Source organism: Acartia tonsa, chromosome 7, assembly GCF_053477335.1.
Source record: "Acartia tonsa isolate MP-2025a chromosome 7, ASM5347733v1, whole genome shotgun sequence".
Taxonomy (NCBI): domain Eukaryota; kingdom Metazoa; phylum Arthropoda; class Copepoda; order Calanoida; family Acartiidae; genus Acartia; species Acartia tonsa.
In genome coordinates, this window is record NC_137266.1 from 32,284,851 (window position 1) to 32,303,930 (window position 19,080).

Genomic DNA, 19,080 nt, shown 5'->3' on the forward strand with positions numbered 1-19,080 from the left:
AAATTATTGTTCCGTTTTTTGCCTTATAGGTAAAGAATTACAAAATAGTCAATAAATAACAATAAATTAAAATTATATAGTTTTTACAAAAAAAAATTCTACAGGTTTCATTAATCAATGAATGTAAGATATTAGCAAAAAGTAATCTGAGTTTTTAAAATTTTAAATGTGCCATTAATCTTGTTGGACAGAGAAATGTTTTTTGACTTAACCTGAAAAAGTGAAGCATGGACATACCAGAGTTATGCTGATAAATAATTACATATTCAATTTATGGATTAAGTTTTGGCAAGACTTAAACTGTATTTGATGCTCTATAAATTGTGCTTTGAGTTAAACAAATGAGCTATAAGAAACAGTTAGTTTTAAATTTGTATACAACATAAAAGATCACCAAGGAAATAAACTTATTCACATAATATAAGAAAAATCAATCAAATACTTCGTTATCATGGATATCTCCGTGCTTGTGGTGAATCTTGGCTTTGGCTTTACATTCGTGTTTTACCTCAACCATCACAGGCGAGTCTTGCACGTTCCACTCACAAGGTAGCGCCTAGTATATGTATGACAAATGTTAACATAGTAGGTAGACATAAGAAGGTAGATAGTTATGATATATGATAAGTTTAAAATACATATTCATATTCTATATATTTCTAAGATCTTTAGAGATAAGAAAAAGAAATTGATGTACATTCTAGATGATAATAAACAAAACTATCCCTGCTGTAGTATTGAATTATTTGAGGAAATATTTGACCTTGCTAGTAGGAATCAATCAACCAATAATAGATAAAAGTATTCTTTAAACCAACCAACGACAGAACGTGTTAATAGAAAAAAATTGGTAACAGTATAATCTACAATGCAATGTCTTTTTCATCCCTAAAGAAGGAAGAATGTGCGCGCATGATTTGCAGAGAGAGAAGGGACAATGGGCTGTTTATTACACTAGTCCCCAAAGTTTTATAATAACTTAACAACTTTTGGGACTTTATTGAATCGTGATTGGATGGTTTATGAAGTTGAGTGTTCAAACATTCAACCACTAATTTTAATCTAAAGAAGGGGTGACTTTATTGAGGAATTTATATATATTTATTGCCATTGACTTATGACTTTAGATCCCTGATGGTGTGTCTTAATTGATTTTAATAAAAAGTTTACCTTGAATAACTGGGGGTTCCTCCACATCAGAAGGTTAAAATAATCTTGGTCTCCAAGTTGAAAATCAATCTATATAATAAAAGGTAAAAAAAGGTATTAAATAAACTTATTCAGAAAGGCGTTATGTACTGAAATATATTGAATATTCTAGTCAGGTTCCTTGATTCACCAAACTAATTCAATTTGAAATTGCTAAAATTTTGCTAATATTTCAGTGTATGCCACTTAGCATAAAACTTGTTTTGTGCTGTAACTAAAAAAGGGTGAGGGTAAGAAGGGGGGGGGGGAGACGGAAATGAGTTGTTGGGAAATTTTCACTCAAATTGTTTGTCAGAATCCCGGTCCCTTGACCTTGATTGTACTTAATTCATTTACATTGAGTTTTAGTTTTGATATTTTATCAGCTTAAACTTATAATAGAATAATGATAATAATAAAAGCATGCATTGTTATATAGATAAGCATTGGAATATAAAATATCTTGAGTTGTCATTCCCATATAAACGACCCCTTAAATAGTGGATGTAAATATTCATTCCCATATAAACAACCCCTTAAATAGTGGATGTAAATATTCATTTATTTCCCTGGTATCTCATTTTATATCCCTGGTATGATTTTAGAAGATTTTTAATTTTTTTTGGAAGATATTAGAATTTTTATAAAATTACTAAAAGAAAGAAAAATTATACCAGGGAAATAAATGAAATTCAAAAACCAAAATTAAACCACATTTTACTAGCATAAAAATGAGTTTTTGTTTAAATGAGAATGATATTCCTGTCCAGTTTTTTGTTTAGGAATGAATATTTCCTACCCGAGGGAATAAATGATGGACCGATAGGTCATCATTTATTCACGACTAAAAACTGGACAGGAATACCCCATTTATTTCCCGGGTATGATCATTTATATCCCGGGTATCATTTTTAGAAGATTTTTAATTTTTTTTGGAAGATTTTAGAATTTTTATTAATTACTAAAAGAAAGAAAAATTATACCAGGGAAATAAATGAAATTTAAAAACCAAAATTAAACCACATTTTACTAGCATTAAAATGAGTTTTTGTTTAAATGAGAATGATATTCCTGTCCAGTTTTTTGTTTAGGAATGAATATTTCTTACTCTCGTGAATAAATGATGACCTATCGGTCCCTCATTTATTCCCTCGGGTAAGAAATATTCATTCCCATATAAACAACCCCTTAAATAGTGGATGTAAATATTCATTTATTTCCCGGAGGTAATCATTTATTTCCCGGAGGTAGTCATTTTTAGAAGATTTTCAAATTTTTTTGGAAGATTTTTGAATTTTCATTAATTATTAAAAGAAACTTGATATCAGGGATATAAATGATCATAGCCGGGAAATAAATGAAAATTAAAAACCAAAATTAAACCACATTTTAGCATAAAAAAATGAGTTTTTTGTTTAAATGAGAATGGTATTCCTGTCCAGTTTTTTGTTTAGGAATGAATATTTAATATTTCTCTTTATAATAAAACTTACTTGCACCGTCTCTGATTTCAGGCCAATTTCAGTTTTTATATCTTTAATCTTATCATAAACGAGAAGCTCCTTGTATAGTTTACTATTTCGGATCTTTTCTGAAATAAAGAAATAAAAAGTTATGAATGATAAAAAAATGGGTAATATTGAGGACGCTTTAGCTAATTTTAATTTGAGAGGGACAGAAAAGGAAATGTAGAAAACGTGCGGACTTTAAGTTATCACAATGAAACCTTGAAATCAGAAAGCTATCGGTTTAGCTATTAGTAAGGTATTAAACTTCATCAGGATTTACGAACAGACAGGCATTGTTGTTCTTGGTGAAAGCTTTGAACTACTGAAATGTTACCTAAATTATAAAGGACAACTCCAGTGTTAAGACCTTTTTTCTTAACTTGATCGTCGGTTCGGAAGTATGTTGAGTTCAGTTGTACACTTTGCTGAAAACATTATTAGAAATAAAGATTGTGTGTGGTTTTTTTCATCGCATCGTATTATAGACAAGTTTCCGCGGATATTAAAATGTAAAAAATAATAAGATTATAAGAAAAACCAGTTTTATAAGCCTTCAGGGGCCGAAAGACAAGACTATCAAAACTTTTGTTAGTGGAAAATTGTTTGTAATACGATGCTTTACATGATTTTTCAGTATGGTTGAGAACCAGTTCTAATCCAGCGGCTTTATACCGGTTTAGAAGCAATACTGGAAAATAATTTGTTTATTTTACAAGTTTGATATCCATGAGCAGTTCAGCTTATAAAAATACAAGAGTTCAATAAAGTAACAAAGTAGGTAATAGATCATGGATCTCTACTACTATGTAACTAAGCAGCTTATAGTGCCTAAAACAATGACGTCATACAATACAAATGACCAATACAATGACATTGTTAGCCTAACATTGGTCATTTTATTGTATGACGTCATTTTGATAGGCACAATAAGATGCTTCCTATGTAACAGTCGGACAAACTAAAAGTTAGGCATAGAGAAAATGCTCATTAGTCATGGGAAACTCAATTCGATAAATAAAATAAAGTAATGTCTTAATTTCAGCCTAATAGACTGATGAAGTGAAAAATTAGACGCTCATTGGCCGTGGGAATCTTCACAAGAGAATATGATATAGGGATTAAAGTAAATGAGCAGGAAAATGATTAAAAAGAAAGAAAATGAGAGTAAAGATCGATAAAATATAAGTATAATATGGACAAAAAGGGTTGGTAATTACATCTTAAATAGCATAAGAGACGTTTAAAATTACAAAATAAGTGAAAGTTATAGTAAAGTTACTCTTATAATTAGATATATACATTATAGAGTAGCTTTGCTACTAAAAACTGACCTTGTCCAAAAATTTGGAAATTTTAGAATAATAGCCTGCAGTGTCCATAGTTACACCCATTATTTCATCTCTAAATATACAAAGTAAATAGTATCGGTGTCCTTTAGACACTAGATGTAGAAGTATATGTATAATCCAGACAACTACCTGACCCAAGTAAGGGGAATCTTTTCATCTGCTAGCAAATTTTTTGTAGGGACTCAGCTGTGTTTATATTTCAGACGCTATTAGCGGATTTCAAAGACCAAATACAAAATAGGGACAGAGTTACATATAGCTCATGCCCCTCTATTCTTTTACTTTAACCATTAGACCCCGTCTGAAACCGATAAAAAAATCCATACAGTCTAAAAATCTCAAAAATATGTTTTACTATACGTACAGGGTACTATTTCTGCCAAGCTATTTTAACCTTTGCTTAATCTAACCTAACCCAAGATTCGTTTGATATGAGGCGATACCTTTTACCATATTCTATGGAAACTGCAATTCTAGCAACAGAAATCAAACAAGAATCAAGGACAAAAAATTACTTACTCATTCATTTCATCAAAATATTTGTGTAAATATATCAAATCTTCTTTAACTACCACGTCAGCATCTACCACAATCAATCTAAAAATTAAATTTTAAGCTGTAGATTAATCCTTGCTGAACAGGGATTGAGTAAGACGAGATACTTTGGTATGTGGCGGATGAAGCGTGATGGATGGGCTGATGATTTACTAAAGCTGCTAACACTGTTACCAGCTGTGGCCCAGGATTCCCTGCCTGATAAACCTGTCTATAACTGCCAAAAGTGAGATAGCCTGACAAGTAAGTACTAACCAATAAATGGGGGAGGGAGGGGCAACTTGGCCTAATTTATGGTTTTGCAATGTTGTTTAAATGAATTGTAGTTTTTATCTGCGAGTAAGAGAGGAGCTGAACCTAGGGGCCTTTCTTGGGATGGACTTGAGGAGCCATTAGTGGGCCATAGTTACGAGAGACTGACGGATTCGATAAACTCAACCTCACCCCCTGCTAGAGTCCCGTTAAGATCCAGCACGAGAACTGATCACTTAAACCCTGGTAAGCCATAATAGTTTGGCTAATAAACCACCAACTTTATATCCGAAAGAGATATATAATAAACTTTTCCTGTTCTTTATTTTAACCAAAATTAAAGTAGTAGGACGTCTGTCAGTCGAGATCCCTATACTTAACCAAGTTACAGAGAGAGTTATTGTCTACCCCTGAATAAGCTAGAGCCCTGTGGGGGACCTACAGACGAGGCTTCGACATATTTCTTACCTATACCTGTCTAGGAGAGTTTGAGACTGATCCTGACAGATATACAGACCAACATACTCCTGAACCACAGAGTAGTGTGACTGACCTGACTGACAGACAGAGTCAGGGACAAAAATCCCGATACTTTAGCTTGGAGGGTGGCCCCTCCTACACCACTAATGCAACTGTAGCACAGGTTCATAGCTGCGAGCCAGCTTCACCTAATGATAGTAGCTGCAGTGAGATACTGAGAGCATGTGGAGAGAGCCTGACTTTACCTGAGAGCGACCAATCTGACCTATTCTACGATGATACGGACGCAGGTTCGAATCCTGTAGTTATAAATTAAAGCAACGGCGCTGGTTCGAGCCTTTGTAAAACAAAAAACCCTGTTGATCCTGAACTGAGCCCTTTATCCCTGAAGTTTAAAAAGTATATTGCAGCTATGGCCTCTGCCGCTGTTACCGACATGAATTCTGCCCTTGCAGTATTTGTCAGAGCTAAGATGGACTAGACAGATGACTTGAAGGGTATGACTTGTCTACCTTACCTGTACAAGAGATAGAGAGCCGGATCGAGCAGGCTAAGAAGACCAGGGACCTACTGACGGACATTAAAGTTATGCTCAGCGTAGACCCAACCTTGGCAGAAGCTTTCCCTGCGGGACTAGACGGTGTGTCTAATTTAACCCAACTGTATGTGCTGTGCCAATATTCCCCCTAGTCAAGTAGAGTATGCCAATATTCCCCCAAGTCAAGTTGCGTGTGCCAAATCAGCCTATTGGCATACTCAGCTTGACTTGATCCAAAAATTTTGTTAAAATTTTTGCCCCCAGCCAAATATGGTTGATTTATGCAAAAAAATGATTCTTCTGTAATGCAAAAATTGCGACAGTACAAGCACTGCAAAGTTTTTCAAATGTGCCAAAAAAAACAGTTTTTAGTGTTTCACAGTGCGATCTTTTGAAAAAAATCGGGACATCCAAAAAATTTAAGATCGACTTTTATCTATCCTAGGACCTAATAATGGCTGTAAGTAGACAGCTAGAAAAGAAATTATTGAAAAAATATTAACTTTTGGCGGATTTATGCCACTTTTAAAAAGGGTAGTAAAAAATTTCTTTTCAGTTTTGATGATTTTCCAGATTTTTTTACACAATTTTTTCAAAGCAACAAAAAATACATTTATGTTCAGCTTATGCAAATAATTTTTGATTGAGGTAGTTTTCAGATACCTGTACCAATGTCTAATTAAAGAAAAATTTAAAAAAAATATTTTTTTGGTGGTGTAAATTGACATTTTGTGAGAAAATTTCACCAAAAATATTAAGATTTTTAACCCCAAAAAATCAGTTTTCTCCATTTTACCCAAAAACGGCCAGGAGGCCCCGGGTTTTGCAATAATAATATTAATATGCAACATGTATTGTGTATAAAACAGTTTTCACAACCTGGGGCCTCCTGGCCGTTTTTGAGTAATTGAGCATTTTACATTGCATGGTTTGAACAATTTCGTTCTTGTTAATTTCAAATTTTCCTTCGTTAGAGAGGGAAGGAGTCATTTTAGAGCCCAAAGTCATCTCTGCAATATTTTGCTAAATTTCATGTGTTCTAAAAAAAATTCGTAGTTCTAACTGGTTTTGGTCCAGCAGAAATTCAAATTTGGGGATTAATTATAATATTGCAAAAACATTATATACGCATCAGAGAGAGAGAGAGAAATATACGTTTGAGAGAGAATATAATTTAAGTAGTTATGTTTATATTCTTATACAAACTTTAAATGAAGATAGCTAGACTTAGAATAAAGGTATTAACACAAAATCAAAAGTGTTTTGAAAATTATGTTATTGTTGTTTATATCTGTAAAAAAAATGTTTGAAAACATGCCTTATAAGTGTCCTATTTTACTTATACTGGACCTACCTAAAAATGCCGGGACTCGAACTGGGTGCACCTGACGCTATATTCTTGTTCACAAACATTGTTTGCATTGAAGAAATATTTACATAGACGTTGATTTTGTTAAAATATTCCTATCCTAACTAAAGTTATGAAGTTTTATAAATTTTTTAAAAATAGGGTAGCTTCGCTCCTCCAAAACAGCAAGACGTACTTACCAAATGCACATTAGAAGTTAACAGAGGCAAAATTTAGGTTATTTCCGAGTTAAAGCAAAAGAAATTACATCATTTCTTCAAATACAAGCTTATTTATTGAAGTTTACTTTTATCTACTCTAAATGTCCCGTTTTTTGGCAAAAGATCGCACTGTGTGTTTTTTTAAGGCTTTTGGACCATACCAATTTTAAAGATTTTTACAAAATTTCAACTCTAGTGTGTCGATATAAACCTGAAATTAACCAAAAAAAATGGGGGAAGCTCCGATTATAATATATGAAGGTGTAGCAAGTAATCTTCCAAAGTCAAAATTGTCAAAATTGCATACGAGTTTCAACTTTACATTAGCCTGTTAATTGTGTTAAAATTTTGGTCCCCCACCAAAATATGGTTGATTTATGCAAAAACAATGATCAATGCAAATTATGTTTTCTGTACTGCAAAAATTGCGATGGTACAAGCACTTTGAAATTTTGAGGCCCCCCCCCCCCCTTATGGAGGTAAAAAATTCATTGCATCAAAACTATGGCTTCTTGGTGCTCCCAAGAAAGGCCTTGAGGAATAGAATCAGGAACTTTTGTCCGTTTCAAAATATCTCGTTGCTAGCCTCAGAAAATCACAAAAAAAAACATCAAAAAAACTTCTACAAATTGGACAATTCTCAATAAACTCTAAAAAATGGTGATTTTTTCGTCATTTCTAAAGCTAGGAACGAGATATTTTGAAATGGACAAAACTTCCTGATTCTACTCCTCAAGGCCTTTCCTAAGAGCACCATGAAGCCATAGTTCTGATGCAATGAATTTTTGACCTCCATAAGGGGGGCCTCAAAATTTCAAAGTGCTTGTACCGTCGCAATTTTTGCATTACAAAAGAAATATTTGAAATATTTTGCATTGGTAATTTTTTTTGCGTAAATCAACCATATTTTGGCTGGGGGCAAAAATTTTAACAAAATTTTTCAAATCCGGGACGGGCTAATATATATATAGTGATTTTATGAATTTTAAATTTTATATGTAAATAAAGTTTTATCAAAATTGCTATCTGCATTTTTTACTCGGAACGAATATTGATCATTAAAGCATAAATTTCGTTGAGAAATTACAGTGACATCTCTTGGTACCCTTCCCTAAAATAGTTATGTAACTTCCAAGAACCTATGAGAAGCTACACTGTAAGGAGAATCATAATGGTTTATCGGTACAAACAGACAGAAACAAAGACACCCTGTTACTTTTATATTAGGAAAGAGTTTTTGGCTATTGTGAAGAAAAAAAAACTAAAACAAGTGTCGTACACAGCATCACACCAGGGTGGTGTATAACTTTTAGGGAGTGTTGATATCCCCTTCCGCTCACCACTGATTGATCCCCAAAAATATTTTACCTATTAATTTTCTTAAATTCATAACCATAGAAGGGTCCAATATAAAACAAATCCTAGAAAATAATGGATTTTAATTTTCTTGTTATTTTATGATGTACTAGCGGCTTCGCCCATAGCCTCTAGGGGCTTTGCCCCAAGAGAATTAAATCAAACAATTTTTTTGTATTTTAGATTTAAGGGAAAAGTTTTTTTAAAAAATTTTTTTTGGGGGGGGGGTTAGTCGACCTTACTATTTTAATTTTAGTTTAACAAGTAAATTTTTTTTTTGGGGGGGGGGAGGGGGTTATTTTCATTTTTTGGAGGGGTTGGGGGTGTCCCACCCGCCAAGAAAATAGTTATAAACCTTCCCGGGACTTATGAGAAGCTTTTTTGATTTTTTCTCTTTTTTAATGTTTTTAAAAATTTCTTTGCCATAACCCTTTTTGGGGCTTCGCCCCTACAGGAGAAGGAAGGTTTCACAATCTTTTTAGTATAATAAAACAAAGTTTAAAAGAAGAAAAGAAATTTAAAAAGATAAAAAAAAAAAAAAAATTTAAAAAGTATTAAAAAACATAAAAAAATTAAAATGTATAAAAATATATAAAAACATAAAAAAAATTAAAATTAGAAAAAAAATATAAAAATTTTGGTGGGGGAAATTTTCATTTTTGGGGGGTTGGGGGTGTCCAACCCCCAAGAAAATAGCCCAAAACCATCACAGGTCCAATAGTTATATACCCTAAAGAGTAGAACCCGATCGGTTCAGTGGTTACCGAGATCTTAAGGGACAGATGGACAGACATCGTTCTACTTTGTATTATAGTAGGCCCATTATGACAACACATTGTTTGTTCAAAAAATGTGCACAAAATTTTTACGGAAGTACTCTATAAGAATCACGGAAACTAGTCCTTTAATGACATTTATAAAAATCTTCCATAAACCTAATATATTTTTTACGGTACCTGTGAGTATTTAGGAGAAAGAGTAACAACCCTAGGGGTTCCATCGGGACCTGGTGATATTGGAAAATCAATTGCATCTAGAACAAATAAAACAAGGATGATATTAACGCTTAAAGGTTGGAGGGGGGGGGGGATGGGTCTGATGGTTGTAGAGGGTTTGGAGGTTAGGCATTTTCTCTATAAAATCCAAGAAAAAAAATTTCTTCTTAACATAATTATATAATTCACCCAAGAAGTAACATAGGTTTTCTGAGAAAAATACATACAAACATAAATGTAAAGCGACAGATTGATAAAAACAAAGTCTATAGAACAGCCCTTTAGATTTTAGTTTTGATTATATACAGTATGACTCTCGAAAAAGTATTTTTTAGCATCTGCAGCCCACATTTCTCAATAAAATATTAAAAGATGCATATGTACTTGTTCTCTATAAATTTTTACATCAAAGGAAAACAAAATATTTTTTTTTACATCAATTAACGGCCGAGATTTTAAACGCCAAAGTTTGGAAAAAGTGCTTGAGAAACTGGATATTGCTAAATATTTCTTAGTTTTTTATTATTAGTATATTACTTTTTTTCAACCAGTTAAAAAAACAAATAAGAAAGAAGAGCAAGTTTACAATTGATACATTTTTTATTGCATTAAATGATGTTAGTTTTACATATAAAATTTTCAAAATTTCATCAAATGCATTTTTCTCATAACCATTTACCCTCAAATCTTATAATATATCCTACTTATTAATATGACCTTAAATAAACCCCTCCCCAATTTATGCTTAAGACCGGAAGGATTAGTGCAACATTGACCCAATAAATCCCCCGCCCACTCAAACAAATTACTTAAAGGGCGAATATAGGTTCGATATGATATGAGCTTATATCAAAGGTGCAATTCCATAGATTATAAATAACTTAAAAATATTGACATATTCAATTGTATAAGTCTATTTATAGCTTAAAACCCGTCAATCTCGAAAAAAAAATTTGGAATTAGTGTGGTTCCCTAAGAACTCAAACACCCTAGCATCACACAAGGCTTCGTGGCAAGGTTGAATAAAAAAGCTTTCGTTAAATGATAGTCGTAATAACGTGGAAACCAATTAATCAGGGGTAAATATACCCTCCTTCTACCTTCATAAAGTAAATTATTTAAAAGTTAAAAAAAAACATCAAATAATGTAAAAAGTAAAAAAAATAATCGATAAAATTTTCTTGGAGGAAGAATGATTTCAAATCCCTGTTTTTTTGTGGCCGTGTGTGTGTGTGTTGAAAATGCGTAAAGAAGGGTTGTTTATATCATCATGAATTAATCAAAGATCTCTGTACAGAAAATAAACTTTAAGACGTATTATTTACCCTGTCAATACTCCTGACGCCTTTCTACGCAAATTATTTTTATGCTTTTTAAAAAATTAAATAAACTAGTATATAATCTAAAATAATAAACATTTAAATTACCTTTTAAGGTGCGTGCTAATGTAATAGTCAATCAAACTTAAGCAAAATAGTCAAAAAAAGTCTTGTAAAGGGCTAAAATAAACGATTTTGTCGGCAATCTCATTTATTATATGTTCAATTGAAACAGAAAATTGCAAAATCTACTTAAGGATTTTTTTGAATTTTTAAATTTGGCATAGATATTCTAAAAGTATGTAATGGTACCTTTGATATAAGCTCATATCATATCGAACCTATATTCGCCCTTTAAAGACACAAAAAATCATTTAGATTGGTAAAAGTTTAATAAAAGTTTGTACCTGCAACTTTTTTGTTTTTTAACTTATTTTAATAATATAAAAAGTTTGATTTCTGTTTATGTAAACTTTTAATCTGCTACTATGTTTAATGGGATTTCTTTCTGTAAGGGTGTTTTTGCAATATACACTATTATAAAAATGTCTTTTATAACAAGTGAAAAAAGTGCTTTCAGCATGAAATAAATTTCTTGGAAACATAAGTTTTATAAAAAGTATTGAAATTTTGCAAAAAAACACGTCATTTCACTAAAAAAAGCATTTTTCTTGAAAAGTTACTTTTTCTTCAGCCACTTTTAAAAAAAGTATTGAAATTTTGAAAAAAACACGTCATTTCACTAATAAAAGCATTTTTCTTGAAAAGTTACTTTTTCCTCAGCCACTTTTCAAACTTTAGCTCTAAAAATCTCAGCTGTTAATTGATGTAAAAATTATTTTTTTTTATCTACTTATGTGTAAATCTATAGAGAACAAGGACATATACATGTTTTAACAATTCATTAAGAAATAAGGGCTGCAAATGCTAAAAAATACTTTTTTGAGAGTCAATCTGGATAGAAAAAAATGTTTTACCTTCTTTGTTCAAAGAATATTCTTCTTTCATCATGTTAATTATTTCTCTAAATAATTTATATCTTTTTTATAAATTATTGAAATATTGAACTGTATAGTACAAAAACTAAAATGAAGTTGAAATATAGAGTAATGTCTTTTCAGTAATTTCTGAAGCCGCTAATGGACAATCAGAAGATTTATTTTGCTGAGATTTATAATCTGTTATAATGTTTGAGACTTGGATTTTTAATGATTTTCATATTCACATTAGTGCCAGATTTAATGACACCATATAGCTGTATGATTATTGGTGTGGTTTATAATTTCTTATGAAATTTAACCACCTTAGTAGTAAAGACACAGACAATTGTGGTATATACATAAAAAAATATATTAAAGGCCAATTATTCATATAATGTTACCTGTTGTCTTTTGTAATAGAATCCAATTCAACAAATTCTATCCAAGTTTTTGGGAAAACAGAAAGTACATTCCAAGGAGGTAGACCTCTGTTTAATCCAGAAGCTATTGCAGTTTCGGATAAGAATCTACCTAGAAATATATCAATTTTAGATAGATATACAAAGCAGGGCATATACACAATCCAAAGACAAATTAAATTCTTCTGTAGGCCAACAATCAGCAACCATTGCCGGCAAACAAAAGAGATTGATTGTGTCTGATATTATCATCAGCTAAATCTTCATTAATTCTCTTTTAATCCGCTGCCAAGTAATATGGTGTAAAAAAAGAGATAACCAACACAATCCTCTTTATATTAGCAAAACTAATTTATAATCAACTTAGTCTATTTGTCAGTCTGTCATTGAATTTTACCTGGAAGTCTAGTGTGTGCTTTCCCTCGAACAGCATTGTGAATACATAAAACTAACTTCCTTCTTCCCTTATTTTTTATAACATTGAAAATAGTGAGAAAGAAAAGTATTTTTTCCTAATGACTAACCTTGCATGGCCTATACCTGTAGTGTCCCAACAATACAAGGGTATCCTGTACTTTAACCTAACCTCACCTAATGTGACCTAATTTAGAGGCTGGAGATTTGTCAAATTACAACAACTTTGAATTTATAAATAAGATGGTATTCACCTATAGTATTGACAACAATGGAATGAACTATGGAGAAGGATTTCTTGTCTGTTATTACAACTATATGAATTGGGGTACCCTAAAACAAACACAAAATGATTTAGTTTAATGTATAAAACCTATAAAAATATTATTCTTGCTCCATGTCATTGTCTATGTAGTCATATTTGTTGACTTGAGTTTGTAGCTCAGTGCAGAGGTAATACATATATTTGATATTGGTTTAATATTTATCTAATGCTCCTTTTCACTATATAAGGCCAATAACTCAATCAAATTGAAAACCATTACCTTAGAATAAGTATAGATGGATCTAATTAATTTTGCAAAGAGTCTCATTATTCCTCCTACCATTCCCTTGATTCTAAAATTAAACAAAAATATTTTAAAGTGATCGCGAATTAATTTTTTCAAAATGCATTTTCATTTACCTTTTCTTATTTTTTCAGTAATTTTCATAGAATAATGCCTTTAAAGTTCAACTAAGTTAGAAAAACATCAGTTTAAAATGCCAAGATCATTTCCACATGAAATTAATGTTAAAATTTGAGCAACAATTAAACTATGAGAAAATAAGCTATTTCTTTGCTTGCAGATAAAAACAAAAAAAATAATACTTAGGAAATATTTTTGTAATACTTCTCTAATAATATTTGTCTGCGAACTTTCTTTAAAATGAAATGAAAAAGTTGCATTTACTTTATAAAATGATTAACCAAATTCTGCTATGATTGTGACGGTATAAAGACAAAAGAAAACTTGTTTAAATCTCTAGAAAGAATGATATTTAAGAATTGAATTGTTTAAATAGAATAAACGAATATTATTTGCGGCACATATCCAGCAAAAAATTTAGCAGTCTTACTATAGTATTTCCATAAAAATAGGCATTTTTATTATTTTACAAATCATCGCAAATGTGTCTAATTTTGCTAAATACCTGCCATTATACGTACAAACACACTAACTTAGTCTAACACTCTCACACACACACACGCACACTCACTCACTCAGCCTAAAAAGCCCCATCCACTTATCTACACACACACACTACGTAGTCTAACACTCATACGCATTACACCACACACACACAATCACACTTACTAACTCAGCCTAAAATGCCCCACCCACCCATCCCTTTCTAATCACTCTACTTAATAACCAGGGAACTAAAGGCATAAGACAATGGCCGATAAATTAATGGATATCCACAATGAAAATATAAACAAAATTTCCCCTTTTGTAAACTATATTTAGTAGTTTAAACTTTTGGACACACATAGTAATATGAACCAAGCAATCAAAATTAAATGAAAGTCCCCAAAGTTATTTATCCAAGGAATAAAATGTCTTTTACTTTGGGAATTAATTTAATAAACATTTCCTCCCTGAACACAGAACATAGACAAGGTTGAGTTTTTAATGAAAAGATTTAACAATATCCTATTTTATAAAGTGATAAGCTTTTTTGTCTGTAGTGAAGGTTTTAGGCTATTTTATTTTTATCAAAAAAGTTGTTTGTTGGTTTTAAGCTATTTTTCTGCCCTTTTATATACCTTCCAATATCCCTAGATACTAGGGACGCAGTTGCTAATGAATTTAATAGAATTTAGAAAAATATAAAATTACAAGATTAGAATGATAATCTTTTTATACTTTAAATAATATTTAATTAAAAACTAAACTAACCCAGGTAGAGTTAGAGAGAGCTAGCAATTGATCGATCGAGATCGAGAACAAGATCAAGATCAAGATCAAGAGAAAGAGAGATGGAGATATAGATAGATAGATAGAGAGAGAGAGAGGTAATGAAATGCCGTGCCTGTAAATTACATTTTAAATTTCGAACTGTGACTATTTTTTTTTTGCATTTTTTATCATTAAATGTCACTTAAAAGACATTTAAAAAAAACACACATTGTTTTATCTATTTTGAATGCAATTCTCTATAAATCACTGCAATTGTTCATATTTAATGCATTTATTATTCAGTTTTCATAAAAATGATGCGCGCAGTATTGTTCTGTTCAGAAAATTTAAAAATTCTTTTACATCTTATTAAATATTTGTCATTTTTTTAGGCAATATTTTTAAAGATTTATCTTCAATTGTCAGTTAACTACCTATATATATAACGTTATTTGCAAATTCATGGTCACTTTAAATTAAAGTTATGCACTATTTTGTTAATTTTTGTCAGTTGCACTTACTGTATAGGAAAGACATAAACCTAAAGTTTTGGATTTTATTTTTGGGAGAGAAAAAATATTTAATACTATATGGTTATGTTTTCTGTGCTCTAGAATAGAAAAAAATTGTAATGTTGAGGAAATTACATTCATAAATTTCCAGGGATCTTAAAGGATAAGACAATGGGCAATGAATTCATGTACATATCCAATAATGATAGACAAAATTACCAAAAATAAATTAAAATTATAGATTGAAAATTTGGTCACTGCAAAGTTATAACAACCCATCAAGATTTAATAAATGTAGACAGTTTTATTTTATTATACTATATTTATCAAACTATTTTATAAACTTTGGGAACCAGTATATTTTACACAAAATGTTTTATCCCTCCCTATTAATTACCAATCAGTTCTAAAACTTATGAAAGCTTCACCATAGCTAAAAGTATACTTACGTAACATTACACACAATGACACCCAGAGAAACATATTTATCTGACGGAGGTTGGGCTTCTCCAGCTGATATTAGCTCACTTCTCACCAACTATATAGAAGATTAAGATTTATTAATAGAAATTTAAATATAAAAATAAAAAGAGAAGATAAAAATTTCACTCAAATTGCTTAGAACCCCCCACTCCCTAAATTAAATATAAATGGGTAATGATATTTTAGGGTAGTTTTTCATTTGTGTCATTATTAATTTAACTAAGGTTAGGTTATATTGGGTACTAGATGGGGGGGGGTCCAATATATTTCAACTGGCAACTTGACATAATTTTGTGCAAAAACAATTCGTATACAAATTTAACATTTTTATTTATCATGCAATTCAATGTTTCCCTATAAAGATCTTTCACATTACTTTGTGGTCTTTAGACTATCGCATCCTGTCACAGTGGATGGTTCTCTAGATGAATTATTACTTTGTGAATCATATGTCTGTATGTCCTTTTAGATCTGACAAACGGCTAGGATTCCAACAGTAATAGTTATTTCTCGTATCGTATTATAAATGGCTTTCCGCGGATGTAGAATGTACAATTATGAGATTAAAACTAGTTTTTTTAGCCCCGTGGTGCTGAAGGCACCGGCTAAAAAAAACTAGTTTTAATCTTATGATTGTACATTTCTATATTCGTAGAAAACTGGATATAATACGATGCTAGACATAGTTTTTTCGTATTCATGAGAACCAGTTCCTATCCACCGGATTCAAATGAATACGAGAAAAGTAATTTCTAGATTTTAATATTTGAAAAATGTTTACCTTCTGTCTCTGGTCACCTTGCTCCCAAACAATTGCCTTGTATCTTTCTTTTATCTAAATAGAGGTATATAAAAGGTTGGTCACAACATTTTTAATACAAAGTGAGTAGATGCTTTTTGGGCTTGGTAGTTTTAACCAGTCTATCTAGCAGGAAAAAAGTATACAAATCTCTATCATAGCGCAAAGGACAGATGAAAGTAAAAATTGAGGTGGAGAGAAGATTCTAATTGCTTTAAAAAATCTTAGCAAATTTTTCAGTAATCAAACTTTTAAATTCTAATCTTTTTCTATATTTTATTGCAAACCAAGCTAAAAAGAATTTCTCTAAAAATAAATCCTTACATAAAAGTAACTTTATCTGTGTCTATCAGTACTATAGGATCTTGCTAATCAACAAACCGATATGGTTTTCCTGCACAGTGCAGGTTATCATAGATCCTGAAAAGGTTTATAACTAATTTGGGAGAGAGTAGTAACTTCCTCTGAAGATAAAATTACCATATTAAAATAAAAACCTTCCCCTTTTTTTTTACTTTTCATAAAACTAAAATTCTAGGGCCCAAAACTAGTGTTTTATCTTTGATCTAAAATGCAGAGGTTCTTCAATGCTTCGATACTTGATTATTCTTGATGTATAATTCAAACAAACCTTTTCTTCAAAGATGGCATTCTGTTTTGCCTTTTCTTCTTTATCTCGCAATTTATCTTCTTCCGTCCTGGTGTCTTCAGTAATATTTGCAATCAAATTTGATAACATTCCTTCTTTCTCTTCTTTAATTTAGTTGTGCCTTCATTTCTACATATTATCATATTTTAAAACGTTTTTTATAGAATTAAAAAACAAATTATCCTTATATAAAAGAATCAATGATGGGTAAGAAAATGATATTTCCAAAATTTGTACAGTCATATGCAATATTTGAAGGGTGATGCAAATTTCATGTCTCAATTTTGCCAAAAAAAATATTATTTGATTTACTTATTTTCTGTAAAAGATAAAAGCGATGCATGGTAAACTTTTTAATTTAGTATGAAGATGCATTTATCTTAAACAATGAAAACTGATATCTGAAATTTGGGTCACCCTTCCAAGATTGTTTATGACTTTGAGAAACAGCATTTTTTTACCATTCACTGAAAGAATCAACCATAATATTTTTGGGGGAGTATTCCCATCATACCCTTCTGACATTTAAAAATTTTTTGTTTAAAACTTAAATCAAAGAGGATGTTCAAATACCTTTCCTAAAAGGGAGTGTGAATGTAAAAATTTCTCATCTGAATATCAAATCTATCATTTTCTGAGCACCTTTTTCTATACTGATCAATCAAAAGCATCCTATTAACAAAAATATCAAGGATTTTTGCTTTAATTTTGTGGCATTTTGGGAAAAATGGAAAAACAAGGAAAATATGAATGTTTTTGTTTATTATAGTGTTTCTAGGGATATTTAACTCGTCATATATAGTGTTATTTACAGTTGAAACAATCTACTAACTGTTAAAGATTCATTTTATGACATTAAATTGCCAATTTATGTTTTAATAACATACTAATTAGGAAATAAATATCTATTTTAAATTCGTGTTATTGACAAAAAAGTACCTTGCTGTCTTCAAAGGGTTGAATCTCAGAGGTTATTTAAAATGATAATATCATTTTTTATTGTGTCAGACAAAAAATAACCCACTTTGGAAATTTAAATTTCACCAATATGAGACTGTTTTTAAAGAAATATTGCTTCTTTATTATTTTAAAATTTGAAATCAAAAGTGGGCGTGAGATTGGCCAATTGAAGTTACTTGGTTACTAATTAATGAACCAGTTTTTAGCTTTGTTATTGTATTTGATATTAAATAAAAAATATTGCTTATTTTATTAATTTCTAAGTAACTATACATTGGTTAAAGGCAAGGATTATGTTAAAAGTAGGCTTAACCATTAGGAAAAATAGAGAACTATGTTAAAAAGTTTAGTTTTATGTATATACAGAGAAAAAGACAATTAGTTGCACATCTATATACTCCGGAAAAATTTCTTCCAATCTTGGATTTAGTAAATCATCATAAAAAGCCGTTTTTGAAGGAAACGAGAGCCCATTATGTCCTATCTTTGAGATTATATGAATGAGATGATGTTAAGGTTTGATAATGTGATGAAAATTTATTTGTCCACAGTCCCTTTAAGTGCCACTAAACATCTAGAATGGCGTTGGCACAGGGGCTAGTCGCAAATTAAGAAGAATGTGTTTAATTATGAGATTAAATAAAGGGGGGAAGGAGTAGTATTTTTTGCGGATTTAAAAATGTGATAAATGGTTGGAAGAGAATGCACACCTTTTATGTCACTATTTTCAACTTCTTCTGATAATATTTGGTTTATAAAGAAAAATAGAAAAATAGATGTTAACTCCATTTTTTTCTTTGTTAGTCTAAGAG

General features: G+C 30.8%; 1 protein-coding gene across 1 annotated transcript; it reads right to left on the reverse strand.

The window, feature by feature from the left end:
• Nucleotides 1–2: 2 nt before the first annotated feature.
• LOC145323586 (uncharacterized) lies at nucleotides 3–19,079 on the reverse strand. The gene is made up of 16 exons (XM_080165965.1): nucleotides 18,979–19,079; nucleotides 17,291–17,412; nucleotides 16,642–16,695; nucleotides 15,827–15,915; nucleotides 13,468–13,540; nucleotides 13,177–13,255; nucleotides 12,491–12,620; nucleotides 12,087–12,133; nucleotides 9,752–9,828; nucleotides 8,808–8,860; nucleotides 4,565–4,642; nucleotides 4,028–4,097; nucleotides 3,031–3,121; nucleotides 2,682–2,779; nucleotides 1,171–1,239; nucleotides 3–556 (listed from the first exon to the last, which is right to left on the reverse strand). The coding sequence occupies exons 1-16, from the start codon at nucleotides 19,055–19,057 to the stop codon at nucleotides 431–433; spliced, it is 1,335 nt and encodes a 444-aa protein (XP_080022091.1). The 5' UTR covers nucleotides 19,058–19,079; the 3' UTR covers nucleotides 3–430.
• Between the last annotated feature and the right edge of the window lies 1 nt (nucleotide 19,080).

Coding starts and splice junctions, on each gene's coding strand:
- LOC145323586 (XM_080165965.1), bottom strand. CDS start 19,057: ATGGAGTTAACATCTATTTTTCTATTTTTCTTTATAAACCAAATATTA. Junction 13,541..15,826: donor GTCATTGTGTGTAATGTTAC/GTAAGTATACTT, acceptor GTTTAATTTTAG/AATCAAGGGAATGGTAGGAG. Junction 9,829..12,086: donor ATATTCTTTGAACAAAGAAG/GTAAAACATTTT, acceptor TATTTGTTCTAG/ATGCAATTGATTTTCCAATA.